Source organism: Cynocephalus volans, chromosome 7, assembly GCF_027409185.1.
Source record: "Cynocephalus volans isolate mCynVol1 chromosome 7, mCynVol1.pri, whole genome shotgun sequence".
Lineage (NCBI taxonomy): Eukaryota > Metazoa > Chordata > Mammalia > Dermoptera > Cynocephalidae > Cynocephalus > Cynocephalus volans.
In genome coordinates, this window is record NC_084466.1 from 691,386 (window position 1) to 716,777 (window position 25,392).

Below are 25,392 nucleotides of genomic sequence, written 5' to 3' on the forward strand. Positions count from 1 at the left end.
GGATGTGGCTGACTTGGGGCTGTGGGGTGTGGAAGGGGTTGGAAGAGGTTTAGATCCTCTCGTGGTACCTGGAAAACTGTCTAACTGCACCTGGCCAAGCTGCACCGTGTATCGTTTCTTCTTTTCCTTCACCACATCCTAAGTAGACACCCCACCAGGAGTTGGGGAGAAACTCCTTTTCTAGGGTAGCGAGTCTAACCGAGCCCAGCCGAGCCCAGCCGAGCCCAGCCGCGCCGAGCCGAGCCGAACCCAGCTCAGCCCAGCTGAAGCGAGCCCAGCTGAAGCGAGCCCAGCTGAAGCGAGCCCAGCCCAGCCCAGCCCAGCCGAACCGAGCCGAACCGAGCCCAGCCGAGCCCAGCCCAACCCAGCCCAACCCAGCCGAGCCGAACCCAGCCCAGCCGAGCACAGCCGAGCCCAGCCCAGCCCAGCCGAACCCAGCCCAGCCCAGCCGAGCCCAGCCCAGCCCAGCCCAGCTGAGCCGAGTCCAGCCGAGCCGCCGGGGTCGCTCCGGAGAAGCCCGGCCCGGCCCCGCCCCTCCCCGCCCCGCCCCCGGCCGCCTCCAGATCGCGGTGGCGCCGCCTCCGCCCAGACCGGCCGCGAGCGCCCGAGGTGTCTCCGTCTCCGCCGCCACCGCCGCCGGGATGTGACCTTCAGGGCCGCCAGGACGGGATGACCGGAGCCACCGCCCCGCGGCGCCCGCGGCTCGCCTCGACCTCCCGGGCATTCTGACCGCGCGCCCCACCGCCCGCCCGCCCGCGCCTCCGGCCCCGGCCTCGCCATGCCGCCGCCTCCCGGGCCCGCCGCCGCCCTGGGCGCCGCGCTGCTGCTGCTGCTGCTGGCCTCGGAGTCCGCGCACAGTGAGTGCCGCGCGGGCCCAGGAAGGACCCGCCACCCGGGGCGCGGGGCGGAGGGCTGGGCGGTGGGCGCGGGGCGGAGGGCTGGGCGGTGGGCGCGGGGTGGAGGGCTGGGCGCGGGTCCGGGCGCCGGGCACGGGGCGGTGGGCGCGGAGCGGAGGGCTGGGCGCCGGGCGGTGGGCGCGGGTCCGGGCGGTGGGCGCGGGCTGACGGCGCGTCCTCGATCTCTCCGGCAGCTGTGCTGCTGCGGGCGCGGGAGGCGGCGCAGTTCCTGCGGCCCCGGCAGCGCCGCGCCTACCAGGTCTTCGAGGAGGCCAAGCAGGGCCACCTGGAGAGGGAATGCGTCGAGGAGCTGTGCAGCAAGGAGGAGGCCCGGGAGGTGTTCGAGAACGACCCCGAGACGGTGAGCGCGCGGGGCGGGCGCGACGGGACTGCGGAACGGCTGGGGAGCCAGGACCCCTGCGCGCACCGGTGGAGACCCGGCTTCCTCCTGCACCCCAGGCCTCCTTCCCTCCTGAGGGGACCGCGCCGCTAGTCTCACCCCAACACTCTTAAACACAGAGACTGTCGCAGTCAGAGTCACAGGAGACCCGGGCCAACCACTTCGCGGGGCTGGGGGTGGAGGCAGGTTTTTGAGGGGAGGGGTCAGGCTGAGGCTCCGCTGCGAGTCCCTGAAGGCAACGCTTTAAGGAAGTGTTCGATGTGAGATGCCTCCCCGGAGATGAAACAGGGTGGAAGTGTGTATGGGGGGTCGGGGGAGGCTAGTGCAGGGCCCAGCACCCGTCTGCCGGTGCCATTCTGCACGGTGCTCTTTTAGAAGCAGCTGGTGATTTCGGGAGCCTGGCTGTGCAGGCCTAGGACGTATTTCTATTAATAATGTCCTTGGAGGATGTAGGGCGGGATGGGCAGCCAACTGCAGACAGCAGCCCAAGTGTGAATGGGAGCGTCCGGCAGAGCTGTGCAGCCCTAGGCGACAGGGCAGGCCTGGAGGTGATATTTAAGAACATGCATTGTGGGAGCAAGTGTCTTGGAAATTAGGAGCAGTGGTGTGGACCTTATGCTGCAAAGTCAGTGATTTCACAGGAAAGTTTTTAGTTCTGGAATTTTTCTTTTAGGAAATTCTTCTGGGATGAAATAAATGTCACATTCGATAAAAGAGTGGTTCTGTATGACCCATGTAGGCCTTTATCTTGACACTCCCTTTTAGATCTGCCTTTCTGAAACAAGCTTTAAAACTGTTGCACTGCTGCTGGGCAGCTCTCTCTGCACAGCTAATCACTGCTGTAATTGAGGTTTGTGTGTGGCTGCAGCTTCCAGTAGAGGGTCTCTCCAGGTCCCAGAGGCAGGACTAGAGGGCCCTGGTCACGCAGAGTCACTGCCTGGCTATGGGATTGTGTGGCTGATGCAACCTGGAACATTCTGTGTGTGCAGCTTGTGGGCTGTGGCTGCTGGTGATAAGAGTTGGTGACAAGCCCCCCGTAAGACCCCATCCTGCTGCAGCTCCCACTTGCTGGGACAGAGACACCCCAAGCTGGCCTTCCTTGCTGCCCTCAAGGCCAGAGCTTGTGCCGATCAGAACATGTACATGCAGTCTGCCCCTCCCAGGGCCTGTGCCCTCTGACCTTGATGCTTTTATGTTTTAATTACAACTGTTTACAAAGGTGTGAAATGAAGACAAGAAAAAGGGAAGAGTACTCACAACCTCTCACTTTAATACAACCACATCCTCCCTGTTGTTTTCTGGGGGCCTCTGCACCCCTCTGGTGTGGCCCCTCCTGCCGCCCTATGCACACCAAGCTGCTCCGATGCTGGGGAAGGCCCTGCCCGCTCGTCTCCCTCACAGTCTGGACTCCTTTTCATGCCAAAGCCACCTGTAATCTCCCAGAATTCCATCCTCCTTCCCAACCACATTCCCGAATAATAATGATTACCTTGTTTCCTTTACGTGTCAGCTTCCCATTGGACCACCTGCTCCACATGTCCCCTCTCAGGGGGTGGAATGGCAGGTGCCCGGCCTTAACCGCTGCCTCGCCTCTTCCCAGAGCTTTTCTGTTTCATGGATTTGGCTGTGGGCTTGTTTTCCTCATCTCTTGCCTTGAGAGACAGTGTGGGATGCTGGGAAGAGCCGCGGTCAGGGTCGGGGTCGGGGTTGGGGTTGGGTTTGGCTGCTGGCCAGGTCCCAGCTCTGCACTGGCAGATCAGGCGTCCACCCCTTGTGGTCCTTGTGTCCACAGTGTCCTCCTCCACGCCTTGGGGATCCTCCGACGCAACTTGCCGCTGGTGCACCTGAGAAAACCACTTTTGGGAAGTTCTGTGAGATGATCAGTGACTTCCTCTGCTCCAGGGCTTTCTCCCTGAGAAGTATTAGTTCAGGTCATCCTTGCCTTTGAAGTACAACCCCTTTTACAATTTGTGAAATGAGGTTGATGGAGCCACCAGGACCTGACCCTGCCATCTGAAGGACAGGGCCCCCTTCGGGGACTGGTCCCACCTGCCCCCTTCCCTGCCATCTGCCGATCTAGGTCAACAGCCTGTCCTGTCTGTGGGGTGTCTTGCCCAGCTGTAGTCGACATGCACCTGCCCAGCCCCGGCTTCTTCCCCCACTGGCAGGGGAGGCAACATTGCCCCCCATGGTCCTTCCCCCACACCAGGTAGACTTGGGCAGCTGCCACCAGCTCTCTGGGGACTCAGAGGTCTGTGGTTGAGTGCTCACTGTGTGCCAGGTGTTCAAGAAAAAACTGTTGAGTGAGACTTGTTAAAGCACAGTAGGGAAGACTTTATTCAGGACCATCGCTGTAGGTATGGGGACCACAGCAACGGGGTCTCGCAGTGGGGAGAGGCTGGGCTCAACTCTGAATACAGTGTAGACAAGTGGGAATTCGTAGCCAAGCAGCAGGGTGGGGGCCTGAGGATGGAAAATTACTAAGAGGGAACAGCGGGGTGAGGGGGATGCTGGCTAAAGCCACCTACCAGGATTCTTGCAGAAGACAGGCCAGGGTGACCAGGCCACCTGGGGAAGGGGGTGAGGAACTTGATCAGACATCGAGGCTGAGGGCTCGTTGCTAGAACCGGGTTTTCCAGGGAGGTGCACGGATGGGCCTGGGCGAGGTCGGGGAGCTGCTTGGTCCACAGTGAATTTTTGTCGGGGCATGTGCCGGATGTGCCCTCAGCTCTTTCTGCTCAATCCTCCCCAGATTGGGATGTCTTCCTTCAGAGCCCTCCTGCTCCCAGCTGGTAGGTGCCCACACCACCACTGTTGCCACGCGCCTGTGGCCTGGAGCCAGGTTCTGCTGGAAGGGCCCCCCTTTGCTATGGCCCCTCCCACCTGCATTCCTGGCCAGGCGGTCCCCTGCTGGGGGTGGCTATGCGGCTGCTGTTAATGGCAGGGCCCCTCCCTCCCAGAGCCTGTCTGCTTGCTGCTTATCTCCGTTTCCTTGTCTGTCGTCATTCCCCCTTCCTGGCATTCTGCCTTTCCTTGGCTGGGTTCCTGGGCAGTTCCCCCCCAGTCTCTGCTGAGGCTCCCCAGGCCCAGCCCAGGTCTCTGCACTAGTCGCCTTTCTCCTAAGTCCTTTAAGGCCGGCGGGCTCCAGAGCCTGATAGGATCTCAGTAATCACCCTTTGCTTCCGGAAAGGATTCTAGACAAGACTTACCCCAGCCTAGACCTGCTGGCAGACAGGTTGGGTGCCCGCCCGTGCCCTTCGATGCCGGCCTGTAGGTGGGAAGAAAACCCAGGCAGAGGTTCCTGATCCCACCACCTTGTTCTATTTGAGATACAAGTGCAGCTTTCACAGTGGGGCCAGGGGTATCCTCCGAGGGCCTGGCCTGTGCGGAGACAACGCCGCTTGTGTCCCAACTCCGTGGTCCCCTTGTCCTCCTCTGTCTCTGTCTCTGTGTCTCCCTGTCTCTCTCTGTCTCTCTCTCTTCTCTCTCCATCTCTCCACTATCCCCTCCACTCTCGCCTCCCCCAGCTCTCCCAGGGGTGGGGCCCCACCCGTGCTGGTGGTGAGTTCTCTAGGTAGAATTTTGGGTGTAGTCGGTTTCAAAGGCCCACGTCCTGTGGCCTTGCCTTGAACCCTGTCTGTGCTCCAAGGACCTTTCTCTTGAGACTGTGGGAGGGCACCCCCAAGGAGTTGCAAGCCCCCCAAGGGAGGATCCCAGCAGGAGGAGGGGAGGGACCCTCAGAGAACTCCCTCTTCATTATGGGGTGCCTGGAGGCACCCCACCCTGTCTTTACAGTGGCCCCCAACAGACACCATGCACTCATACACACATCCACAGACACACACATACACGTGTGCACAGATACACGTTTGCATTCACAGAGACACATTTACAGGTAAACACATAGAGAACATAAATATGTGCACACAGACACATAGAATACACAGATGCACACAGACAGAGACACATATATGCATGTGTACATACACACTAACAGACACAACACACACGTGCACACAGACACACAGACACAGAACACATGCATAGAGACACATACACTTGTAGACACACAGACAACACACATGCATACACAGGTGCATATACACAGAGACAGGTGTACACACAGAGCACATGCACGTGCACACAGACATGCACAGAATGCACATACACACACAGAGACACATGTATCCATGTGCACACACTCACACTTTTTCTACGACTTTGGGGTTGCATCAGGTCACTGAGAAGTGAGACAAACTCCTCAAGGTTTTTTCTGCAGACCCAGCCCCCTGACCCCTCTCTGGGGTTTCTCCACTCCTAGAGCACCTTCCCCAGGGGCTGAGATCCTGCAGCCATGCCCTTCCTCCTGGGTGTCCTCTCGAAGAGCTTTTGCCACTGGGGGCCTTGAGCACACAATCATTGCAGTTGAGGACCCCGGCGTTGTTCCTAAGCGGTTGTCCCCTGCCCAGAGCTGCCTGGGCATGGGCTCGGAGGCCTCAGAGGGGCGGGCTGCGAGGCAAGGGCCAGGCCTCCTGGGTCTGGGGGGTTTGAGGGGTAGACCAGCCTGCCAGGCTCCCCAGCTCTCTCGTGGTGCCTACAGCACGTCCATTTGTTCCCGTCTCCTCAGTCTAATGAGGCACCAGGCCCTGCAAATGTACAGTGCCCCAGCCAGGGAGCCCAGCATCTGTGGAAAGCTAATAGAAGATGTCTTGAGAGATGCTGAACGACTCCCTTTGTTATTTAGAAACAAAACGCCCTTTCAATGTGCTTTGTTTCTTTAAGATTGCTCGGGGCAGCCTGCCCTGCTCTTCGCAGGTTCTGGTTGGCCCAGAGCCATCAGCCGCAGGCGTCTGCGCTTCCGAACACTTGGCTGTCCTCGTGTTCTCCTGAGGTTGGACCTGGAACTGTTCTGTTAATGCACAGCGTCTGCTGTCTGAGGTTTAGTACTCGATGTTGAGACTCCTCTGTACTTTTCAGGGTTATTATATTCCCTTGATTTCTTTATAAACCTGCTGCTTAGGCCTTGTAAATTTTGACCTGATGTAGCAAAAGTTCATTTAAAAAGTTTTAAAATACAGCAGTTTGTAGAGAGGAGCTGGAATTGGAGTAAGTTGAGAATGTTAGCTCTTCCCTCCTGACAGCACAGTCTGCTGTGACTGGTTAAAAGTACGATGTTCAAAAGAGACAGTCATGTGCATTTGGCCCTCATTAATGTCATACTTATTTTCTCAGACTTTTTTCTTTCAAATTATAGGTGAAATTTGTTTCCTTCCAGTGTTAGTGTCCATGGTAATAAAATATGTAATAAAGTGAAACCTGCCGTCTAGAGCGTTTTGTGAGGACCTCTGCTCGGAGCTTTAGGCTCCATGGAGCACATACGGGACCGTCCCGCCCCGGCCCAGGACTGCCCGCCAGCAGCACGGGCCTCACTGCATCGACGTCGTTTCTTCTTAGAATTGCTAAGTCGACTGAGCGCAGAGAAGCCGAGGCTGGGCAGACAGACCTTGCTCCCACCTGGGTGGAGGCAGCCAAGAGCACAGCCCTGTGGCCTTCTTGTGTACCTGGGACATTTCCATTTCCCAGTGAAAGAAACCATGTATTTCCCTCTTCACACTCCTGGGCAGTGACATGACGGTGTTTGTAGCCAGACACAGACACACACGTACGTACCCTTTATAGGCAGGTGGCTTACATTTATTTCAAAGCTGACAATTGAATAGCATCTGAAGGTGATAAGCTGCGCTGTGGAGAGCACGGCCCCCCATGGCCCTGGAACCGAGTCTGGGCACATCAGTGTGAAGTGACAACTTGCGATCGGGAAGGGTATACGGTAGTCCCCTACAGCTCTGAGTTCTGAGCATTTACACCTGTGAAGTTGTTTCATCCTTGTGACAGTTCTGCATGACAGCCACTGTCATTGCTCCTTCACAGATGTGGAAACTGAGGCTTGTCCCAGGCACTGCAGAGGTAGTGTCCACACTTAGTCGCTAACGCCATTGCGGGCCAGAGTGGGGGAGAGAGCAAGGATCGACGCACCCCAGCCGATGTCGTGCCTCAGCGTGCGCATCTGTGCACCGCAGATCCGCGCATGTGTGCTGGATCTGCACCACATCGTGGCAGCCTTGGGGTGGGGGTGTCAAGCTCCAGGCGGGTTCCATGGGGGCTCCATGCGCCCAGTGTGATGCTTGGTGTGAGTCCAGTGAGCCTGCTGCAGGGAGCTTTGTGCTGCATCCAGGTGGTTGCGCTTGGCAAGTGGTGGGTTTGCCTTTGAACTTGAGGGTTGCCACTCAATGAGGCCAGAAGGAAACCCCATGCCTGTCCAGCCCCACAACTGCAACAGCAGCCAGTGCACTAAGGAAACGTGTCCATGTAGAGTCATCGGTGGCTTTCGGGCCATGGTCCCATCTTCTGGCTGCAGACAGGCCCAGATGGATAATGCTGGGGGAAAAGGTCTGTGGCTCAGGCACCATCAGGGACCTCCTGTAGCTTTCCCGCAGACTTGCCGTCAATGGTGACTGCAGTTCGTTGTCATGGCATCTCCTTTCCTTTGGTCATCTTCATTAAGCCAGTAGGCAGGGCATGGTCCAAGGAGCAGCAGGGTGCATGCTTGCAGCACGTGAGAGGCAGTGACACACTGAAAGCCCAGGGTGCTGCCTGCCCAGCCAGGACCCGGCAGGTTGAGGCTCTGAGTGAAGCCATTGAACTCTCTGATGAACTGGCCCTGCTGAGGGCATGAGCCCTTAAGATCCCACAGAGCATCACGGTTACAGCTCACGTTGGGAGCTCTCCTTGGACTCAGGAGGCACGCAAGCCTCCCTTTTATAAGCCAGGAACAGACAAGAATTTTGCAGTAGTGTTTGTCATGGGATCACAGAATGTTGTGGCTGGGAGTCTTTGGCATCACCTCATGCTATGCTCTTGTGAACTGGGGTCCAGGAATTTATTTAAGGACATGTCCAAATTAGCTCTTATTTGGAGGTCTGGAAACTCATGCCCCCAAACTCCAAGTTAACATGTTATGTTGAAGTGCCTGACACCCTCCCAAGGGTGGACTTGGGGCCAAAGGAAGTGTCTGTGCAGCCGTGTTTTGTATGATTGGAACATGTGTTATTTTGCTTTTCCCAGAAAAACGTAGAGAGACGTGCCACCTGGCATCTGTGGTGGGGCACGTCACCCCTTTGCCCCCTGTGGACACAGGTCTGCTCCCCACTCGGTGAGGCCAGCGGGAGCCAGGCGGTGCTGGCGGGGCTGCCTCCTTCCCCTTTCCCTGCATTTCTCATCGACTGCTTCCCCCAGCACCATGCAGAACCGGTGGCTGCGTCCCAAGACCTTCTCCTTGGGGCATCTCATCTTTATCGCTTCCGTCTGATGGCTGCAGGACTTTCTGGCAGGATTCTCTCTGTCCTCATTGTTGCTGCCAAACGGCCAAGCATGGCTGCTGCCCTGCAGTGTGGAGCAGCCCAGGCCTCTCGTGGGGCCGAGGGAGGAATCGGGTCTCTCCCGGCACCTGAAAGATAAGGCAGCTCCTTCCTGCTGCTTCGCTGTGTCTCAGCTCACACGTGCTCCTCCTGGGACTGCCGGGAGTGTGCTCTTTGTTTCTGGGTGGTGCAGACACGGGCAGGGTGTGAGTCTCTGCCTTGCCCCTGTGCGGCTGTGGGAAGTGACTCAGCTATCCCATCCAGTGCCACGATGCCTATGGGAGACACTGACGTCTGTCTCACGTGGCCTCTGTGAGGAGAGTGTGATTGCCACAGACCCAACAGCTTAAAACACCACAAATATATCTTACAGCTCTGGAGGTCAGAAATCTGAAGTGCATCTTATCTGTAGTCAGCAGGGCTGTGTCCCTTCCGGGAGGTCTGGGGAGACTCCGTTCCTGGCCTGTTGTGGCTTCTAGAGGCGCTTGTGTCCCTCAGCTCGAGGCCCTCAAAGCCAGCAAGGTCAGGCCACGTTCTCTGCGTGGGGCCGTCACTGGGTTTCTCTTCCACCTCCCTGTTCCACATCTGAGGACCTGTGATCACACTGGGCCCACCCAGACAACCCAGGGCCACCCCGTCTCCTTGTCAGCTGACCAACAGCCCTAATCCCCTCTGCCACGTGCCACATGTAGCACGCGACGGGTTCCAGGGGGAAGACTGCGGGCATCTCAGGGCAGTGACTCTGCCCACCACAGGGGGTATGTGCAGCTCCTCGTGGGGCCTGGCATTTGGGGATCCCTCAATAAATTACACCCTTGTTTTAATGAAGTTTTGCTTCTCCAGTAAGAAGGCAGGGCGCACTGCTGAGTAGGGTGTCTGGTGAAGGTGTAATTATTTCTTGACATCTTTTTTCTCCTCCTATCTGTGACTGGCACTGGCTGTGTACTCTGGTAGCTGATGGTGCTGCTTTTAGCCTTGAGAACAAAGGAGTTTGCTGAACGTAGCTGTTCATATCAGCAAATGATGTGCCAGGTGAGTGCAGGATCAATCCACAAAAAGGCCATGTAAAGTAAATACGCTTAAACAGAGACCAGAGTTACACTGTAAGAATAGAAGTTAATCTTGATAAGTGCAACTGTAAAGTATAAGGTCAATTTTATTCTCTTTTGCTTTATGAAATCTGGATTGTAAATGCAATTAGGCTCAAAATTTGGGGGACAAAAAAATTGAATTAAGAATTTTGGGAGAGGCAGGACATTATTTTTCCCAAACAATAATGATTTATTAAAAACCAACATTCTTCTTACCATAAATGGACACATTTTTGCAAAAACTGTTTGATTGCTTCTCCCGTGGTCCCCTGAGCCTCTCTAACCCTCAGAGTTCCTCTCCCATCGCCCACTGGCCTAAACCCTTGTTTATCGAAGGTTTTCCAGGGAATATGTCCCAAAACATCCTCATCAACTTGTGAAGCCTCGACTTTCCTTAAATTTATAATTTTAGCTGCATATATTTGAAAATTTGCGAACAATGGTAGTTTAGATGAGGTAGAAGTTCATTTATGCAGAAGGCGAGCAGCGGGCTGCTTGGCGGTGGCCAGGGACTTGCGCCACCTCTTCATGTTCTGCTACGCTGGTGTGTGGTCTGCACCTCCAAGGCCTCGTCACGCAGTAGAAGATGCTGGAGCAGCAGCCATCCCGTCTGCATTTCAGTAGGCAGCGCAGAGGGTCACAGGCCAGCCAGCTCCAGTCAGCTCTGGGCAGTTTCTCATTGTGCTTGTATCTCATGGGCCGGGTTTTAGTCACCGGCCGCCTTAGCTGCAGGGGAAGCTGGAAAGTGTTGTCTGTTAATGTGTGTCCTGCAGCTGTTACTAAGGACGGAGGAGGATTGGGGCACAGAAGGCAGCTGCACTTGAGAGCAAATGTATTTTATGAGACTAATTTCTTAGTGAATATCCTTGCACCTAGAGCAGATGCTGTAAATAGCTGCTGTTGGAGTTTCTTCCTAACATGCCATCCCTGCCCTCGCCTTTTATCTGGATATCTGGCCGGGGAAACAGCCCTCCCTCCACTTCCTGGGCACAGTCACCTGCAGCTCAGCCGGTCTGCGGGCAGATTCAGGGTGGGTTGTGGCCTCATCTCTGTGGGTCCAGCTCAGTGCTAGCCCATAGGGGTGGGTTACCATGTTTGCTGAGTGCAGGGGCGAACACGTGAACAGCCAGGGAGCCAGTGCTGGGCAGAGCAGTTTTTATCAGCCAGAGCCGCCGCCAGTCAGCTGAGGGAACTGTGGCTTCGCTGGGGCAGGTGAGACGTGCAGGGAGATGCTGCTGGGACAGGTACAAGCTGCAGCAAACACACGGAGCAAATGCTGTTCAGAATAAGCTGGCCATTCAGCAAGGGACAATTGTCCCCATCCCCAAGAGCCATGGCCTCTCATACCCAGGGCCCTGAGCACCCAGAAAGCCAGGCCTGGTCACATGCACTTGGAGGACAGGGAGCATAGCTAATTCACAACCGTGAAAAATGTTTAAAGTTTTGCCCTAAAACGGACTCTGGAAAGGACCCAGAGCATTGGCTTTCCAGCGTGACCGTCACCGTTCCCCGAGGGCCCTGCTGTTTCAGGCCCCATGTGCTTGTTGTGAGGTGTGGAGGATGCACAGCTGTGAAGTCACACTGCAGAGACGTCCCAGCTCCCATCTCTGTGGCTTGCTGAGCACACCCAGGGTCTTGTTCCAGCAGGAACCCCTGCAACGTAGCATGCACTTCAGTGTGAACTTTAGGAACAAGGGGCATGTGGTTGCGTCTCTGGGTGCAGGTGGCCTTGCCTGTGTTGTCCCTGGGGCTTACCTCCCTTCAGGCCAGCCCAGGGTCCTTGGGGTGGGGCTGGGACCGAGGAGCTTTGCAAGCCCTGGGAAGCACCCGCCGTGTGACAGTGGAGTTGGCGTTTCTGTTATGTGGAGTGCTTAAGCAGGCAGCGGTTTGGAGAAGTTAGGTAATGAATTTTGGAGGAAAAAAGGAAAGAGGATTCTGTATGGCCAGTGCCAGAAGAGCATGAGCAGAGCCCCGTTGGCCAGGCTTCGGGCTCAGAGCCCGGGGGGTCAGTGGGCAGGAGCAGAGGGAGAGGAGCAAGCCCACCTTCGTCTGCAGAGTGGAGACCTCTCGAGAGGCTGCTGTGAGAACAGAAACTGCGTCTGTGGGCGCCTCAAGCTCTGAGAAAGCGAAAGCTCCAGGAACGGAAACTCAGGTTGACATCACTGGCCAGTTTCTCTTAGAAGTCGGGTTTGCGGTGGTCAGGGATTAGTCAGCCCTGTTGACTGTTCCCATCGAAAACATCGCAAATAGTTAATAAGCAAAGTTGTGCTGCCAGAGTCTCAGCCTCCTCTGTCAAGTAATATAAAGATTTTGGGAAACAGAATTTAGGCTGTTATTTAGTAAAGGTAGTAATAAGTTTTTAGTGTCCTGTTTGAAAAATAACTACCATGTGTTAGGTTGTAATGTGGGACTCCTTGTATATTGTTTGAATCCAGATAAAAGTCCATACCAAAAACATCCATGCACAACTGAGGTTGAAATGTTTGCAGAGCATTCTGCAAACACATTCACTGACACATCTAATTCTCACGGCAGACTGGGAGTGAGCATTTTGTGAAACACATTTTATGGAAAAACACATTTTTAAGAAAACAGTAATTGAGGCGTTGTGTGCCACCCCTTGCTGGGCAGAGATGTTGCTGTGCCCCAGGCATTAAAGTAGGCTTGGAGATGAAGGTGCTTAGGAAATGTTCACCGGCAGCGATTGCCAGGTTCTGGAACCTTCTGAGCTAGACATGGTCCTGTTTGTAAGCTTTGGGGGGACAACTGTCAGTTCAACAAACTTTGGGCCCAAACATGTTTCCTATTGTTACAACATACTGTGTTGGATGTTATCATCTCATGTGGGTTTTGACCATTTTGGGGGAGTAAATCTGCCCTCAGAGGGTCTCGTTTAATCAAGAGACCACTGAAAACCCTCACCAAACTGCAGACTGGTGGGCAAGGACTGCAGAGGAGACCCAGGGAAGAATTCCACCAGACGACCCCTTGGAGGGAGTTCACTGGAGGGCTGGATCTTGGCAGGGTGTGGGGAGGTCAACCCCACCCTGTTCTGAACCTTAGCTCCAGGGGCAGGAAGCTTGCCCAAGGTCACAAGGTCACTTTGGAGCTGGGATTTCAGAACTGCTGTGCCCTGCAGGTGAAGATTCCCCATGCATGGCCAGGTCAATAGCCCAGTCCTCCAGGCTGACCCTGTCCCAGTGGGGAATATGGCAGCTCCCTGTTACTCCTGACTTTTGCCATGTGGTGGCTGTGAGGGGTGCAGTACAAGACCCTGAGGGCAAGCCAGGGTCCTGGTGGTCAGCACAGGGCAGAGGCAGGTGGGTTCTGTCAGGTCTTCCTGAAGTTGTGTCCACAGATGGGAATTCTCAAGGATTTCACCAACTACCTATTGTTCTCCTGTCTTACTCTCCCCTTGTTATGTGTGGCAGAATAATTATAGGAGCAGAGACAGAGGGTGTGGGAGTGAGGGTCCCTGTGGCTGAGGGTTGGTTCATTACAACACTTTTCTGTAGTTTTAGAACAATTTGGAAACCTTACAGTAGACTTCAACCAGGCCGTCCTCAGGCCGGGCTCCCTGGAAGGCACTTTAGGTCATGAGTTTTTCCTGTAAAGCCGAAGGGAGCAGGAATGCAGTTAGGAAGGCATCCGAGGAGGAGCTGGGTCTGCTGGTGGAGCCCAGCTGTTTACACTGGACCTTCTCCAGCAGTCGGGGCTCCCAGCCGAGCTCGGTGCCCCGAAACCCCTGAGCCTCAGGAGCTCCAGCCAAGTGCCTGGCGTGTGGTTCTCTCTGGATGGGGCGTGTGCTTCCCGAGGAGGCTGCTGCACTCTGAGCAGTCCCCTACCAGTTATGATGGCAAATCACACCGGTCTTCTGGGTGACTCATTTGTCGTATCTTCCACGCAGTAAACAGCATGTGCCTAATTGTCACCTGGAAGGGTGGGGCTCTTGGAGTAAATAGCACAAGGGAAGTTAGGTAAATGTCAGGTAATAATGAGGATTTAAGTTTTAAAACTGTGTTGGCAGTTTGTTAACTTGAGGACCCATCGTATTAACACCTCCATATTGAAAGAGACAAACTGAGAGCATTGATTTTAACTCTTCTCCAGGGTGCTTGTCTATGGCATGGATAAGATTGAGGATCCAGTGCTTTGTCCAGCTGAGTGAGAACTGCAGGACCCCGGGCTTGCCCCGTTCATTCATTCATTCATTCATGCCTTCGTCCACTCACTCACTCTTCCAGCCACTCACACGTCCACTCGTCTGTCCGTCAGTTCTTCCATCTGTCCGTCCATGTATTCATTCGTCTACTGTCCGTCTGTCTGTTCATGGTCCACCCATGTGCTTAGGGGCAGATCCTGAGGGCCTCTGGAGACGGGCAGCACCGGGCCCTGTGTGTGGCAGGTGGGTGTTGCCCTTCACCTCCTGGAGCTTCAGTTCATGGCGTGGGGTCTGAGGTTTTGCTCACTTCTTTCTATCTTTAGCTGTTTAAGCAAAGTAGAGGCAAACCCCTGGGGAAAATGATTGCCTGGTGACAAAGGGTTCCATCACCAGCCCGCTGGTCCCAGCATCCTGCACCCACTCCGCACCCCAACCCCAACCCCACCCCTCACCCAAGAGGGCTTGCTCCTCCTGGGGTGGATAAGGAGGGTAGGTATGTGTGGGAGGTCATCCCTGGTCCTAAATCTCGGCATCCTGACCTCTCTGGCCTCTGCTCCACAGGGATTCCTAGGGGCACTGCTCAGGAGAGACCACCCTGCCGCAGCCTCAGGCCAAGGGTCGTGCACCTGAGGAACTTGTGATGCAGGTGATGGGGGGCAGGTGGGTCTCAAAACAACGTGCTCTGTGTCTGGTCCTGTGGCGTCACGGAGTGTATTTGGGCGCCTTTTACTCCTCAGCTGTTTCTGTGCCAGAACTTTCTAAGGGCCACGTGAAATCTCTCTTTCTTGTGGGAGAGTGTGTGGCCGTTTTAGGTGTATTCGTGTCAGCCCTGCGTTGACTCAGGGTTCAGCCACCTCTCCCATGGTTACCAGGCAATTCTCACACGTGGGCTGCCCCTACCGCTCCCTCCCCTAGTGGTGAAGCAGACAAATTCGGACTCAGTGCCCTGAGGTTATTCGGAAGCCATTGCCATAGGTGTGGTTGACTGAGGGGAGGGGGCCTGGCTTTTCCATTAGCAACGCCTCTCTGCAGCAGTAGAGCGCATCATTTTAAACAGATCCCACGTGACTGTTGACAGTATGACCTGTTAGGGTTTTTAAAAAACAGGGTACGCTTTCTGGAAAGTCCTGGCAGTGCAAGCATCTGTGCAAAGTTGGGTGGTTGACTCACTGGTCTTCTCTTCAGTCCTTCCTCAACCTAATTCTTGGTTTCCTGACCTGAGTGGACACGGCTTTCATCCCTCTTGAGTCTTATTTTGGAAGCAAAGCCTTCCCTTTGAGACGTGGTGTTAGTTTGTCCTCCAGCCCCAGGGCCAGGGGCTTCGCCAGAGCTCATCTGGCCTTGCTGGCCTTTCCTGTTCTCAGGGTTTGGCACCCTGTGACCAAAAGCAGGGAGAGAGGAGGAAGGCAGGCTCTGCGGGGCTCGGAGGTCCCTCCCCGACTCCCCATACCCAGCTCTCTGTCCTCGCATTTGCACGGATGCCGCCTTCCCACCAGTCACAACTTGCCCTGGTTCTTACTTTCTTTTAAAGGATCAAGAGTTTAAAAACATTCCATCTTTACTAGAATGTAACTTTCAGGAGCCATGTCTGAGCACATCTTAGCAAGTGTGTGCAGCACCATGGAGTCTCCCCGAGCTGCAGCCACCCTCAGGTGGCACCACCCACTGGCGGAGGGCTGAGCCCAAGTGCACAGGAAAGTGGCTGAGAAGGCCGTGCAGAAGCAGCTGACAATGCCCGCACGTGTGGAAGGACAGCGCCGGAGCCGCCTCCAGTTGTCACTCTGTAGAGTGCTGTGCAGCAGCTCCCGCTGATCCTGAGCCATCCAAAGCCCTTCCCGGCTTCAGCTTTGTGACCTCAGGCAAATTCCTGATAATGGGGTTAAAAAGACCTTCCATGCGGACTTCCTACGTGTGCATTCGTGGATAAAACTGCAAATGCAGTGGACACGGAAAGGTGCTCAGGCTTGTCCAGTGAGGGGCTGGACTTGGTTTTACTTGGGACCTTTCTCATCTTTCTAAGGGTGCCTTTCTCTGAGACACGTTGGGTGACCTGTCGTCAGTAGCTGTAAATGGCGTTGCTTTTGCTGGTCACAGAAAGTCTAGGCACACGGTCCGCTTTGCCTGTGGTCACTCTGCAGAAGCAAAGCCAGCTGCTCCCCTCTCTTCTCCTCTTCTCATGCCATGGTCCTCCAGGGCAGAAGGCGGCTTAGCAGGCCACTGTGGGAAGCCCCCTCCTGCAGCACCTCCAGAGTCTGCTTCTGCCTCCTCGGAAGAAAGGCCGAGGTCTGGTTAACCCACCGCTGACTGTTGTTCAGGAGTCTCAGCTCATGCCAGTAACCACTGCCCTTTCTCTTTCTTTTGCCACAGGACTACTTTTATCCAAGATACTTAGGTAAGTGTAAACCACGGCTCTATCTTAGTTGTCCTAAGGCGTAGCTGGGGGACACGTGTTTCGAGAAATCCCGTTAGGGAGCTATTCCTTGAGGAAGCATTGCTTAATCACACCGTGAGTTTGGGACTGACTGGAGCACGTGGGTCAGAGAGACACGTGTCTCTTTTACACCACGTCTTTGTTCCACACTAGGTCCGCGTGCTGTCATTTGCAAAGCCTTCTCGGCTTTGATTCCAGGCTCAGCTCACTGTGTGGAAACAAGACTGATTTAGTGGTCCTCAAACTTTTTGGTCTCAGGACTCTGCATTTCTGAAACTGTTGAGGACTCCAAAGAGTTTTTTCGTGTGGGCTGTATTTATCAATATTCACTATATTATTTATTAAAACCGAGAACACCGAGGGGTGTGTTTGTTTAATTGGAGGAGCAGGAGCTCAGAGGCAGATGTTCTCTAGGCACTTGGAGCAGTGGCATTGCTGCGTATAGTGTGGCCTCTGGAAACCCCGCTGCACACGGGGGAGAGAGGGAGGTGAGAAAGTACAGTGAGGTCCCAGTCTTATTGGGGCCATAGCTCTGACCTCACGACTCCCTGCAAGAGGCTCTGGATTACACTTTGAGAACTGCTTATCTAGTTACCACCATTTTAAAGTTCTTTGGATGTATTTCACTTGTAAGGAAAGAAAAGTATTCCTGGGTCTTCTTCTTTAACTTTAGCCCCTCAGAGGCACCTTCTCTGGGTCTGTATCTGGCAAAAAGCAAAGTGGATCTGTAACTGGCTCTGGAAAGCCCAGGATCTGCCTTGTCTTGGATGCACGGGGTTCTAGTCCTGAGAAGGGTGACCAGTTATCCCACGCATCTGCCCTTCAGCCACCTTTTGCTGTCTGTGCTGATGTCTTCCTATGCATGGGCAAGCAACAGTGACCTACTGAACGGCCAGATAAAGGACTCAACACCCCTTCTACACAGTTCCAAGTTTCCGATGTTCAGAACCACGCCTCCCTCCTCCTTGTGGAACATCCGCAGTCAAGCTGAGTGCAGCGTGCCAAATGGCCTGGGGGAGTTTCTCCAAAGCAGATTGACTTTCAAATCACGGTCGATGTGAAATTGAAGTTTAGCTCTCTGACTACAGTCGGAAAACTTACCAAATGTTTTCAGTGATCCTTCTGTGCAGTAGGAGGCACTACAGAAGTCGTGGCAGGTGCTTTCACACTTCTGGGTGCAGAGTTCTGCCACTTTGGTGGAGATGTTTCCTGTTTGTGGGTGTTAAAATGTTTCGTGTTAAAGCTAAACTGTTGTTATTGCTCAAGGACTATAGCTCCTCGGGCAAAGTGAATGAGCCACCTCTCCAGAGCTAAGAAACCGTAGCACAGTCCCAAGTGCATCCAGTGTCCGTGGTGTGAAGTGACACACAGCCTGTTTCTCTCTTGCAGAGTGCATTAGCAAATACGGATCTCCATACATCAAAAACCCACATTTTGTCACATGCGTTCAAGGTAAGTCTGTCTCCTTTCTGTCTTCCTTAAAGCACTGTAAGTTTGGGCAGCTTTGGGCTTTGTTGTGGTTTGCAGGGAGGGTCTCAAATATTCCTGTTATCGTAAAGAGCTACAGTGCCTTCCTGGGGTCTGCTCCTTTTCACTGAACTTTCTTTTTTAAGCAAGTAAATTTTATTTTTCTAAAAATAGACAATAAGTGCAAACGGCACAAAATTTAAACATGTCACTAGGATGTGGAGTGAAAGCCTGCCCTCTGCCTCCGAGTCATCCTGATAAGGGTCACTATGGTGGCCAGTTCTGGGCTTGTCCGGTGCTTAGACTTGTGCACACAGGAGGGAGTTTTATCTTCTGCACCCGGCAGCTCGCCTTGCCGCGGGTTGTCTTCTGTGTCAGTGCAGACCGCGTCCACGTCTGCATTTGCAGGTGTGTGTAACATGATCTGTTCACCCACATGCATTGATGGACTTCTAGCTAATTTCCAATTTCTATTATTACAAACTAAACTGGAGTGACATCTCGTGTACCTGTCACACGTCTCGGTATATCTGCAGAATACATTCCTGAGAGAGGAATCGTCAAACCTGGGTCATTTTTCGTTTTGGTGCAGAGAGCCCACCCTGATCACCTGCCCAGCAGTGGGCGTGGCTTCCCAGACTACGTGTATTTTTAAACATTTTGAGCCCTTCGAATACAGCAGGTGAAAAATGACACCGTCATTTCGGTGTTTTTCCTTCTGAGGAGTGAAGCTGCGTTTCACATGTTTCGGATGCTCTGTTTCTTTTCTCTGTGAACTATTCTTACTCTGCTCATTTTTCCCAATTTGTAGGAGTTCTTGATAGATTTCTCAAATCAACCATTCATACTAAAGGTAGCACAGGTTTTCTCAGCTTGTCATGAGTCTTTATTAATATTATTAATATATTTTTTGTTGGGAAAATAGAATAATTTAATCAGGCCCCCTCGCCTCAGGGCATGTTGGGGGTGGGTGCAGTTAGTGCGTCTGTGTGGCGCCGCCACCTTGGCTGGAGCTTACTGCCTTGGGTGGCCACCGCACGCACAACCATGCTTTCCAACCTACAGCTTCCAGGGACCTGTTTGCTGGTTACCTAGCTCAGACCTGTGTGTGAGGGGTCTGGGGACCCAGCCTGGCATGCGAAGACTTTGTGACCCAGTCTGGACAATGGGCTTGAGGGGTCTGTGAGCTCCAGACCCAGCCCTAGCTCGACAATTGGCCCAGTCGGCAGGATTCTGACATTAGCCCAGCTTTGCAATTGGCATAGTTGGCAGGATTACAGGCAGGTAAAAGAGCCGACAATTGGTGACATTGGCAGGATTCCGACAGAGCCAGAGCACTACATTTTTAAATTATCATAAAGTAAAATGGGCTTTTGGGGTGTCCTGTGTGAATTCTTATGTACACATACACTCACATAACCACTGCAAGTCATCCCTTCAGAGCCTGGTGTGTTTAAGATGACAGAGGAATGGGCTGTCTCAGTCGAGCCCCCCATGCTAAGGGCCTCACAGTGTGAGCTGCTGACATCACCAAACTCCATGACATCAGGATTGTTATTTCACCCGTTTTGCAGCTAAGAAAAACTGAGACACTGTGGGGCACCCACCTGCTCCTGGAAGAGGCAGGAGGAGGGTTCACTCACATGGGGAGCCATGCAAGCCTGGCCCTGGCACGCAGCGGCCATGGCTGTGTCCCGCCACCCGCCTGTCAAGGGTAGTCTGTGGGCCTCCATCTCTCGATTGCAGACCCCAGCCCCAAGCCTCAGCCCTCTTGGAGCCACGTGGGAATGGGAGAGGCTCTGCTGTGTGTCCCAGGCTCTGCTCTGACCACTGGTCAGCCTCATGGAGCGGGTGCCCTGCAGGGCCTGGCCTCTGGTGCTCAGGGCAGCCAGGTCAGCCGCTGCCTGCACGTTGTGGAGCCTGAGCAAGCCCTGCCCCTCCTGGCCTCGGCCTCCCCAGGGTTCATCCCCTGACCCTGCCTCCCCAGAGGTCAGAGGTCAGAGGTCAGCCCTTGACCTCTGGGGCCTTTCACGTGGATGTGGAGCATCACGGTAGTTTCAGCTTCCTGTTACTTCAGCTTTTCGTTTTCTGCAGGTATTTTCTGTTGTAAATTTGCTAAACCAATCTCTTTTTTCTTAATTATATATTCATATTTATTAGGTTGTTTCAGTTCCTGGGTTTTAGCCTGTCTTTTTCCTGAGAACAGTTGTAGAAAAGTCTCATGTTTGTGTTTAAGCATGTGAACCTCCAGGAGCTCCCCTGGACTCTCTTTGTGACTGTCCCCACACCGCTTCTGTGACCCTTCACCTGGTGGCGGGAAGCCACGTCCTCACACCCTGGACACCGGGACTGGGGAGTCCCTGCGCGGTTCGCCGGCGCCAGAACTGCTCTGTGTTGGTTGCTGAGGGCCGTTCTCCTGCGTGTTCCTCTGCAGTCTTTTCCTGGTGTCCTGCTTATTTTTCAAAATGAACTAAAGCATGAAAAACCCTTAAAACCCTAAAAAACCCTTTTGCCTATTGAGTCGGGCTTGCAATTGTTGCATTGGTGACTATGTCTAAGTGGCGTTAGGTCTTCCGCTCTGACCGCAGCGTGTCTCTCCCACTTGGAAACCTTCGTTTTCGGTCCCTTGGAGCATTTTTCTCCAGATTGGCCCTGCACTGTCTCGTGAGGCTGACTTCTGGCCGCGTCTCATTGTTTCAGTCTCCTAACTTGTCTGTATGGAGATTATTGATTTCTGCATATTGGGTTTCCAGCCGTATTTACTTACCTTGTGGCTTCGATTGGTTATTTTGTGGCATTGGATTCCTTCGCGTGTTTCAAATTGCCGTGGCACTTTCTTAGTGGACACGGAGACTCTCACCCGTGGGCAGCCCGGGAGAGGAGGACAGCGCTGAGACCCAGAGTTTGTTCCCTGAGTGTACTGGAGGGTCAGGCACGATCAACATGGTTTCTGGCCACTCGTCCGGCTGCTGCCGCTCCCATCCCCCAGTGAGAAAGCACAAATGGGCCTGCCCCACTTGTGCACGGGGTAGTGAAGACAGCGCTGTGGCAGCCTGCAGGGCTGTATGTGCAGGTCACTCCTGGGGGGCCGCAGCTGCAGGCTGGGGCGCAAGGGACAGGGGCGTAGGCAGCAGTGCATTTCATCCATTGGTTCTTTCAGGAAAGTAGCCCTAGCTGGTGTTCATAGCTTGACTTTTTGGTTATTCATTATTGTTAAAATTAAAGCAATAGCCTGAAACAGGTAATTCTGAGTTTGCCAAAGAGTCCAAATTCAGCCCAAGACAAGTACCTGCCCCCTAGCGGGTCTCGCGTGGGAGCCCAGAGCCCACGGGTCTGCTTGTGGTACCAATGGCAGCGGGAGCTGGCGGGAAGGACGAGACCACGGGCCGCGTGCACTTCCTTCTCCTGGTGCCCACGAGGAGCCTCGGGCTGCATCTCTGCCCTTTCCCACGGCAGGTCCAGCTTCTCCACCGCTGAAGGCTCCCATTGTGCCCAGCAGGTGTCCAGCAGCAGGGGCTTGAAGCTTGGTCTGTTGGCCACTAGGACCCTGTGGGCTCTTGCCAAGAAGGTCACCTTCCCACAGACTGTCATCCTGGCCCTCAGGATTCTCCCCAGGAGGGGACCTGTCTCCTTTGCCCATCTCTTGGCCAGAGTAAGGGGCCCTGGAGTGGACTGGGCCATGTTGTCCAGGCCCTGGGAAGGGCGTTCTGTTGGCCTCCAGCACACACTTCCCGTTCCAGCTACAGCCACAGGCTAGTTCCTTCCTCCTGTCCCCAACACGCCCTCGATGAGGCTGAGATAAACCTGTCCTCTCCTGAGCACTCGCCCAGAGCCCTGGCGTCCCTTGCACAGGTCAGCCATCCGGCTGGATGCCCTTCTGCTGTGTGTGCCAAGGATGTGGCCAGTCCAGGGGGTGCCCCTTGGGGCCTGCAAATGTTTTATCTCTTTTCTGCTTTTCTGCAGAGTTTGCCGGGCACTTGCTGAGTGTTGGATGTGTGAATTCGGTGCCTTCCTTTTGTCCTACAGATGGATTTCCAGCAGGGAAATAAACAAAAGGAGTGTTGGGTGGAGTCGTTCCGGGGTGGGTACTGTGAGGTTGGCTCAAAGTGGGCATGGGGACCTTTAATACAGTCCCAGTCCAGCGAAGTTGGTGTTGTCCCTCAGCCTGGAGGACATTTAAGGGGGAGGCTTGGGCATATTCCAGGCAAATTCAAGACCAAGTTAGCCAGCTTCACGTCAAATTTACAGGGGTACGTTAACAACTGAAATAACTAAATCTGTAACCGAATACTTTAAGTGAAAACGTACTCTCTCCCCGAGACCTCCCTGCCACAGGGGGTCTTTTGGGGCCTGGTGTTGAGCAGTGTGGGGGTGTCAGGGGCTTTGCAGCCAGAGGGTCTGGCCCTGGCATGAACCTCACACCTGGAGTCTCTGCCTCCTTCCTGCCCCTCGGAGCCTCTTCACCTGAGGTCAGGTGGGTGAGCAAACCCCTCATGTCTCTAATCCTGGCTTGGCTTCAGCCTTCCAGCCCCTGCTGTGACCAAACACTTCCTGTGCCAAAGCACCACGTGACAGCAGAGCCCGAGTTACAGCCGAGCTCAGCAGAGTGGAGAGGTGGCCAGGGTGGGCATCAGGAGGCCAGGGCCAGTGTGAGGGACAGGCCAGCGTCGGGCATGGGCACTCACTGCTGGCTCACAGCAGCTGTGGATGGTGCAGAATCCCTGGTCCTGATCCTCGTGCCCCTGTGACTCTGACGGCTGGACCCAGTCCCTGTGTGCTTAAAGGTAAAGGGCGTTTATAGCGACTGGCCAGAAATACCCAGGCAAGTATGCCAGAAACACTTCAAGACTTGTGCTCTGTCTATACTGGCAAGTGTTTTGTGACTTGCCAGCCGGCCTTCCTGACAAGCTTGGTGCCCAGACCTGCCCGGGATGACAGAGGCTGGGTCTGAGCCCATGACAAGGATTGACTCCTGAGCCCTGGATGGGCTGAGGTCAGAGACCCCTCACCATCTGCACAGATAATCCCTGTGCCGATGACCAATTGCAAACCCCGTGGTGAACATGCTGTTTGCCAGCTTGGCACAAAATGCTGGTTGCTTTGAGTGCAGTGGTAATTGGAGGTAGGTACCCACTGGCAGCACCTCACGGTGCCCCTGCTGAGGGTGGCCCTGAAGGACAGCCACTGGCCTGGGCTTGCTCCCCATGACAAAGCCTCATTGAGCAGAGGACATCAGACCTGTGGGGCTGGCACAGGGACGGAGGATCTGCAACCAGTGCCTGGTGGTTACCCAGGAACCAGCGAGTCCTCTTAGAAGCCACGATCCTGCGGTCCTGCTTAAGGTGGGCCATCAACCTGCAAGGAAAATGCACGCGGACCGAGCATCCTGTCTTAGTTTCCTCCTGAGAGTAAGAAACAGTAACGGAGATTCTCACGTCCTGGGCAGGTCGCTTAGCCCTGTGGGCCTCAGCTGCCTCCTGCATGAGAACGAGTGGAAGAGCCTGATGTGGAGGTTTCATATGGCACGAGGTGTCGTGGGGCGCCAGCGTCGAGAGGCGTGAGTGTAGCTGGGTCTCAGCCATGCTGAATCCAGGACCAGCCCCTGCCCTCTGCTGCTTGCTCTGCCCAGTGACCACAATCTCAAGGGCAGCATGGACGCACTTGGTCACTGTCACCCAAGCACCACGCATCAACAGGACCAGGGCCCCTTGTCCACTGTCAACGCAGAGAAACCACACCCCACGGGAGCCGGTGAGTTTACAGGGTCAGACCAGGCCTGTGCCCTCGACCTGAAAAAGACAGCCCCAGCCCCTGGTGTGTGACTTCCAGGCAGGGCACATCCACGGCCTGGAAGGAGGAGGAAGCAGGAAAAATGTGTGTGACTGGGAGACACGTGGCGTGTCCAGGCACGCCAAGAGGACGGGGGTCTGCAGCTGCGTAGGAACGGTGCCGGCCCCCCGTGGAGGCAGGAGGCAGGAGAACGGGAGCTGCGCGGCCCCTCTGTGAGCTGAGCAACTTTCTCTGGAACAACGTTCTGCCCCTCCTGGGGCGGCCAGCACAGGGCTTCTCAGAGCTGTCCAGAAATGTCACATATGGCAGCGGGCTGCAGACACAAGTCATGGCGAGGACCAGAGCCCAGGCCCCATCCGCGGGGCTCCCTGCATATGCACGGCCAGCGGCCCATGAAAGGACGCTTTGAGCTCCGGGTATAATCATAGCTCTTTCTACAGCTTCTGGAAGCTCAGAATTGCGTCGCCGTGTGCACGGGAGCTGTCCTGCCTGCCTGGCGGCACTGTTTCGGGTACTGTCATGGACACCCCGGCTGTCTGTGACAGGCTGCTCGATTGGAGCACTCCTTGGAAAGCAGCTCTGGAGAGTGGGTCAGAGCACACCTGGCCTGAGGCCGTCCCTGAGATGCTCTGGGAGGGGTCAGGGTTGACCCGAAAGTGGACATTGGGCTGAAGGGAGGGCGTCCACCAAGGGTGATGGCAGGGGTTTGGATGGGCAGCCTGGTCTGGCCTGGGAAGGTGGAGACGTCTGCTGGGGATGGTGGAATGTTCTGGATCTGCCTGGAAGCTCCTGGGGTCAGCTCGACGTTCTGTCTGACCTGCTCCCTGGGAGGTCTGAGCTCCTGGGCGGCTCCATGGATGCGTGGTGGTTGGGTGAGAGTGCACCCTGCTCCCACACGGAGTTGGGCGTGCTGCTGTGGCCAGCTGGGGCTGTGGAGAGGGCGACGTGCCCTGGAACCTGCCCCACAGCCGCACCACTCCCAGCTGCTGGGGAAGCTTTGGGGGCAGCTCAGGGTGAGCCCCTCTTTTGTCCTTTCACTCAGACCTGCCTGATCAGTGTACTCCGAACCCCTGCGATAAGGAGGGGACCCAGGCCTGCCAAGACCTCATGGGCAACTTCTTCTGCCTATGTAAGGCCGGCTGGGGGGGCCGGCTCTGTGACAAAGGTAAGCCCACCCCGGCCTCATGATGGGCCCAGGGAGTGGGGCCCCTGTGTCTCCCACCCTCTCTGACCCCAACCTGCACCCCCACCCACCGGGGGGCCTCTGCTCAGCTCCCAGCCAGGAGCGCTTCCCTTCAGATCACGCCGCAGGTCCAGGACAGGGACAGCGTCCCACACGGGAAGCCACCAGGATGCTGCAGGTCTGGGTTCTCCCAGAGCCACACCAGCTCCTTGAGAGAATTAGGGAGGAGCTGGGTGCTCTCTGAGAACAGGGCTGTAATGAACGGAAATGGCACACAGGACCTCAGTGCCCACTGGTTGAAAGGGAGGGAGTGATTTCACCTCCGAGTCCCCTGAGCGCAGCCTGCAGTGCCAGTAAAGACGCCTGCAGGGAAAACGGCCGCTGGGCCTGGTCCAAACCCTTCACTGTGGTGGAGAGTCCGGCAGGCTGGGCTGCCCCTTCATCTGGCCCTGTTGTCTCCTGGCATCCTGAGGGATTTGTTCTGCCTCAGGACAAGCTCTCTGGCCAGGCCATGTCTGTACTTGGGCATCAGCCAGGGGATCATGTCTGGCCTC

At 55.2% G+C, this 25,392-nt stretch overlaps 1 protein-coding gene across 1 annotated transcript in view; it reads left to right on the forward strand.

Moving 5' to 3' along the window:
* Positions 1 to 778: 778 nt before the first annotated feature.
* The window catches only part of GAS6 (growth arrest specific 6), a 39,461-nt gene continuing 14,847 nt past the window's right edge, over positions 779 to 25,392 (forward strand). Inside the window, exons 1-5 of the mRNA XM_063102525.1 lie at positions 779 to 857; positions 1,091 to 1,257; positions 16,335 to 16,359; positions 17,788 to 17,850; positions 24,698 to 24,820. Of these exons, the coding sequence (XP_062958595.1) occupies positions 779 to 857; positions 1,091 to 1,257; positions 16,335 to 16,359; positions 17,788 to 17,850; positions 24,698 to 24,820 (457 nt within the window). The remainder of the gene's footprint in view (positions 858 to 1,090; positions 1,258 to 16,334; positions 16,360 to 17,787; positions 17,851 to 24,697; positions 24,821 to 25,392) is intronic.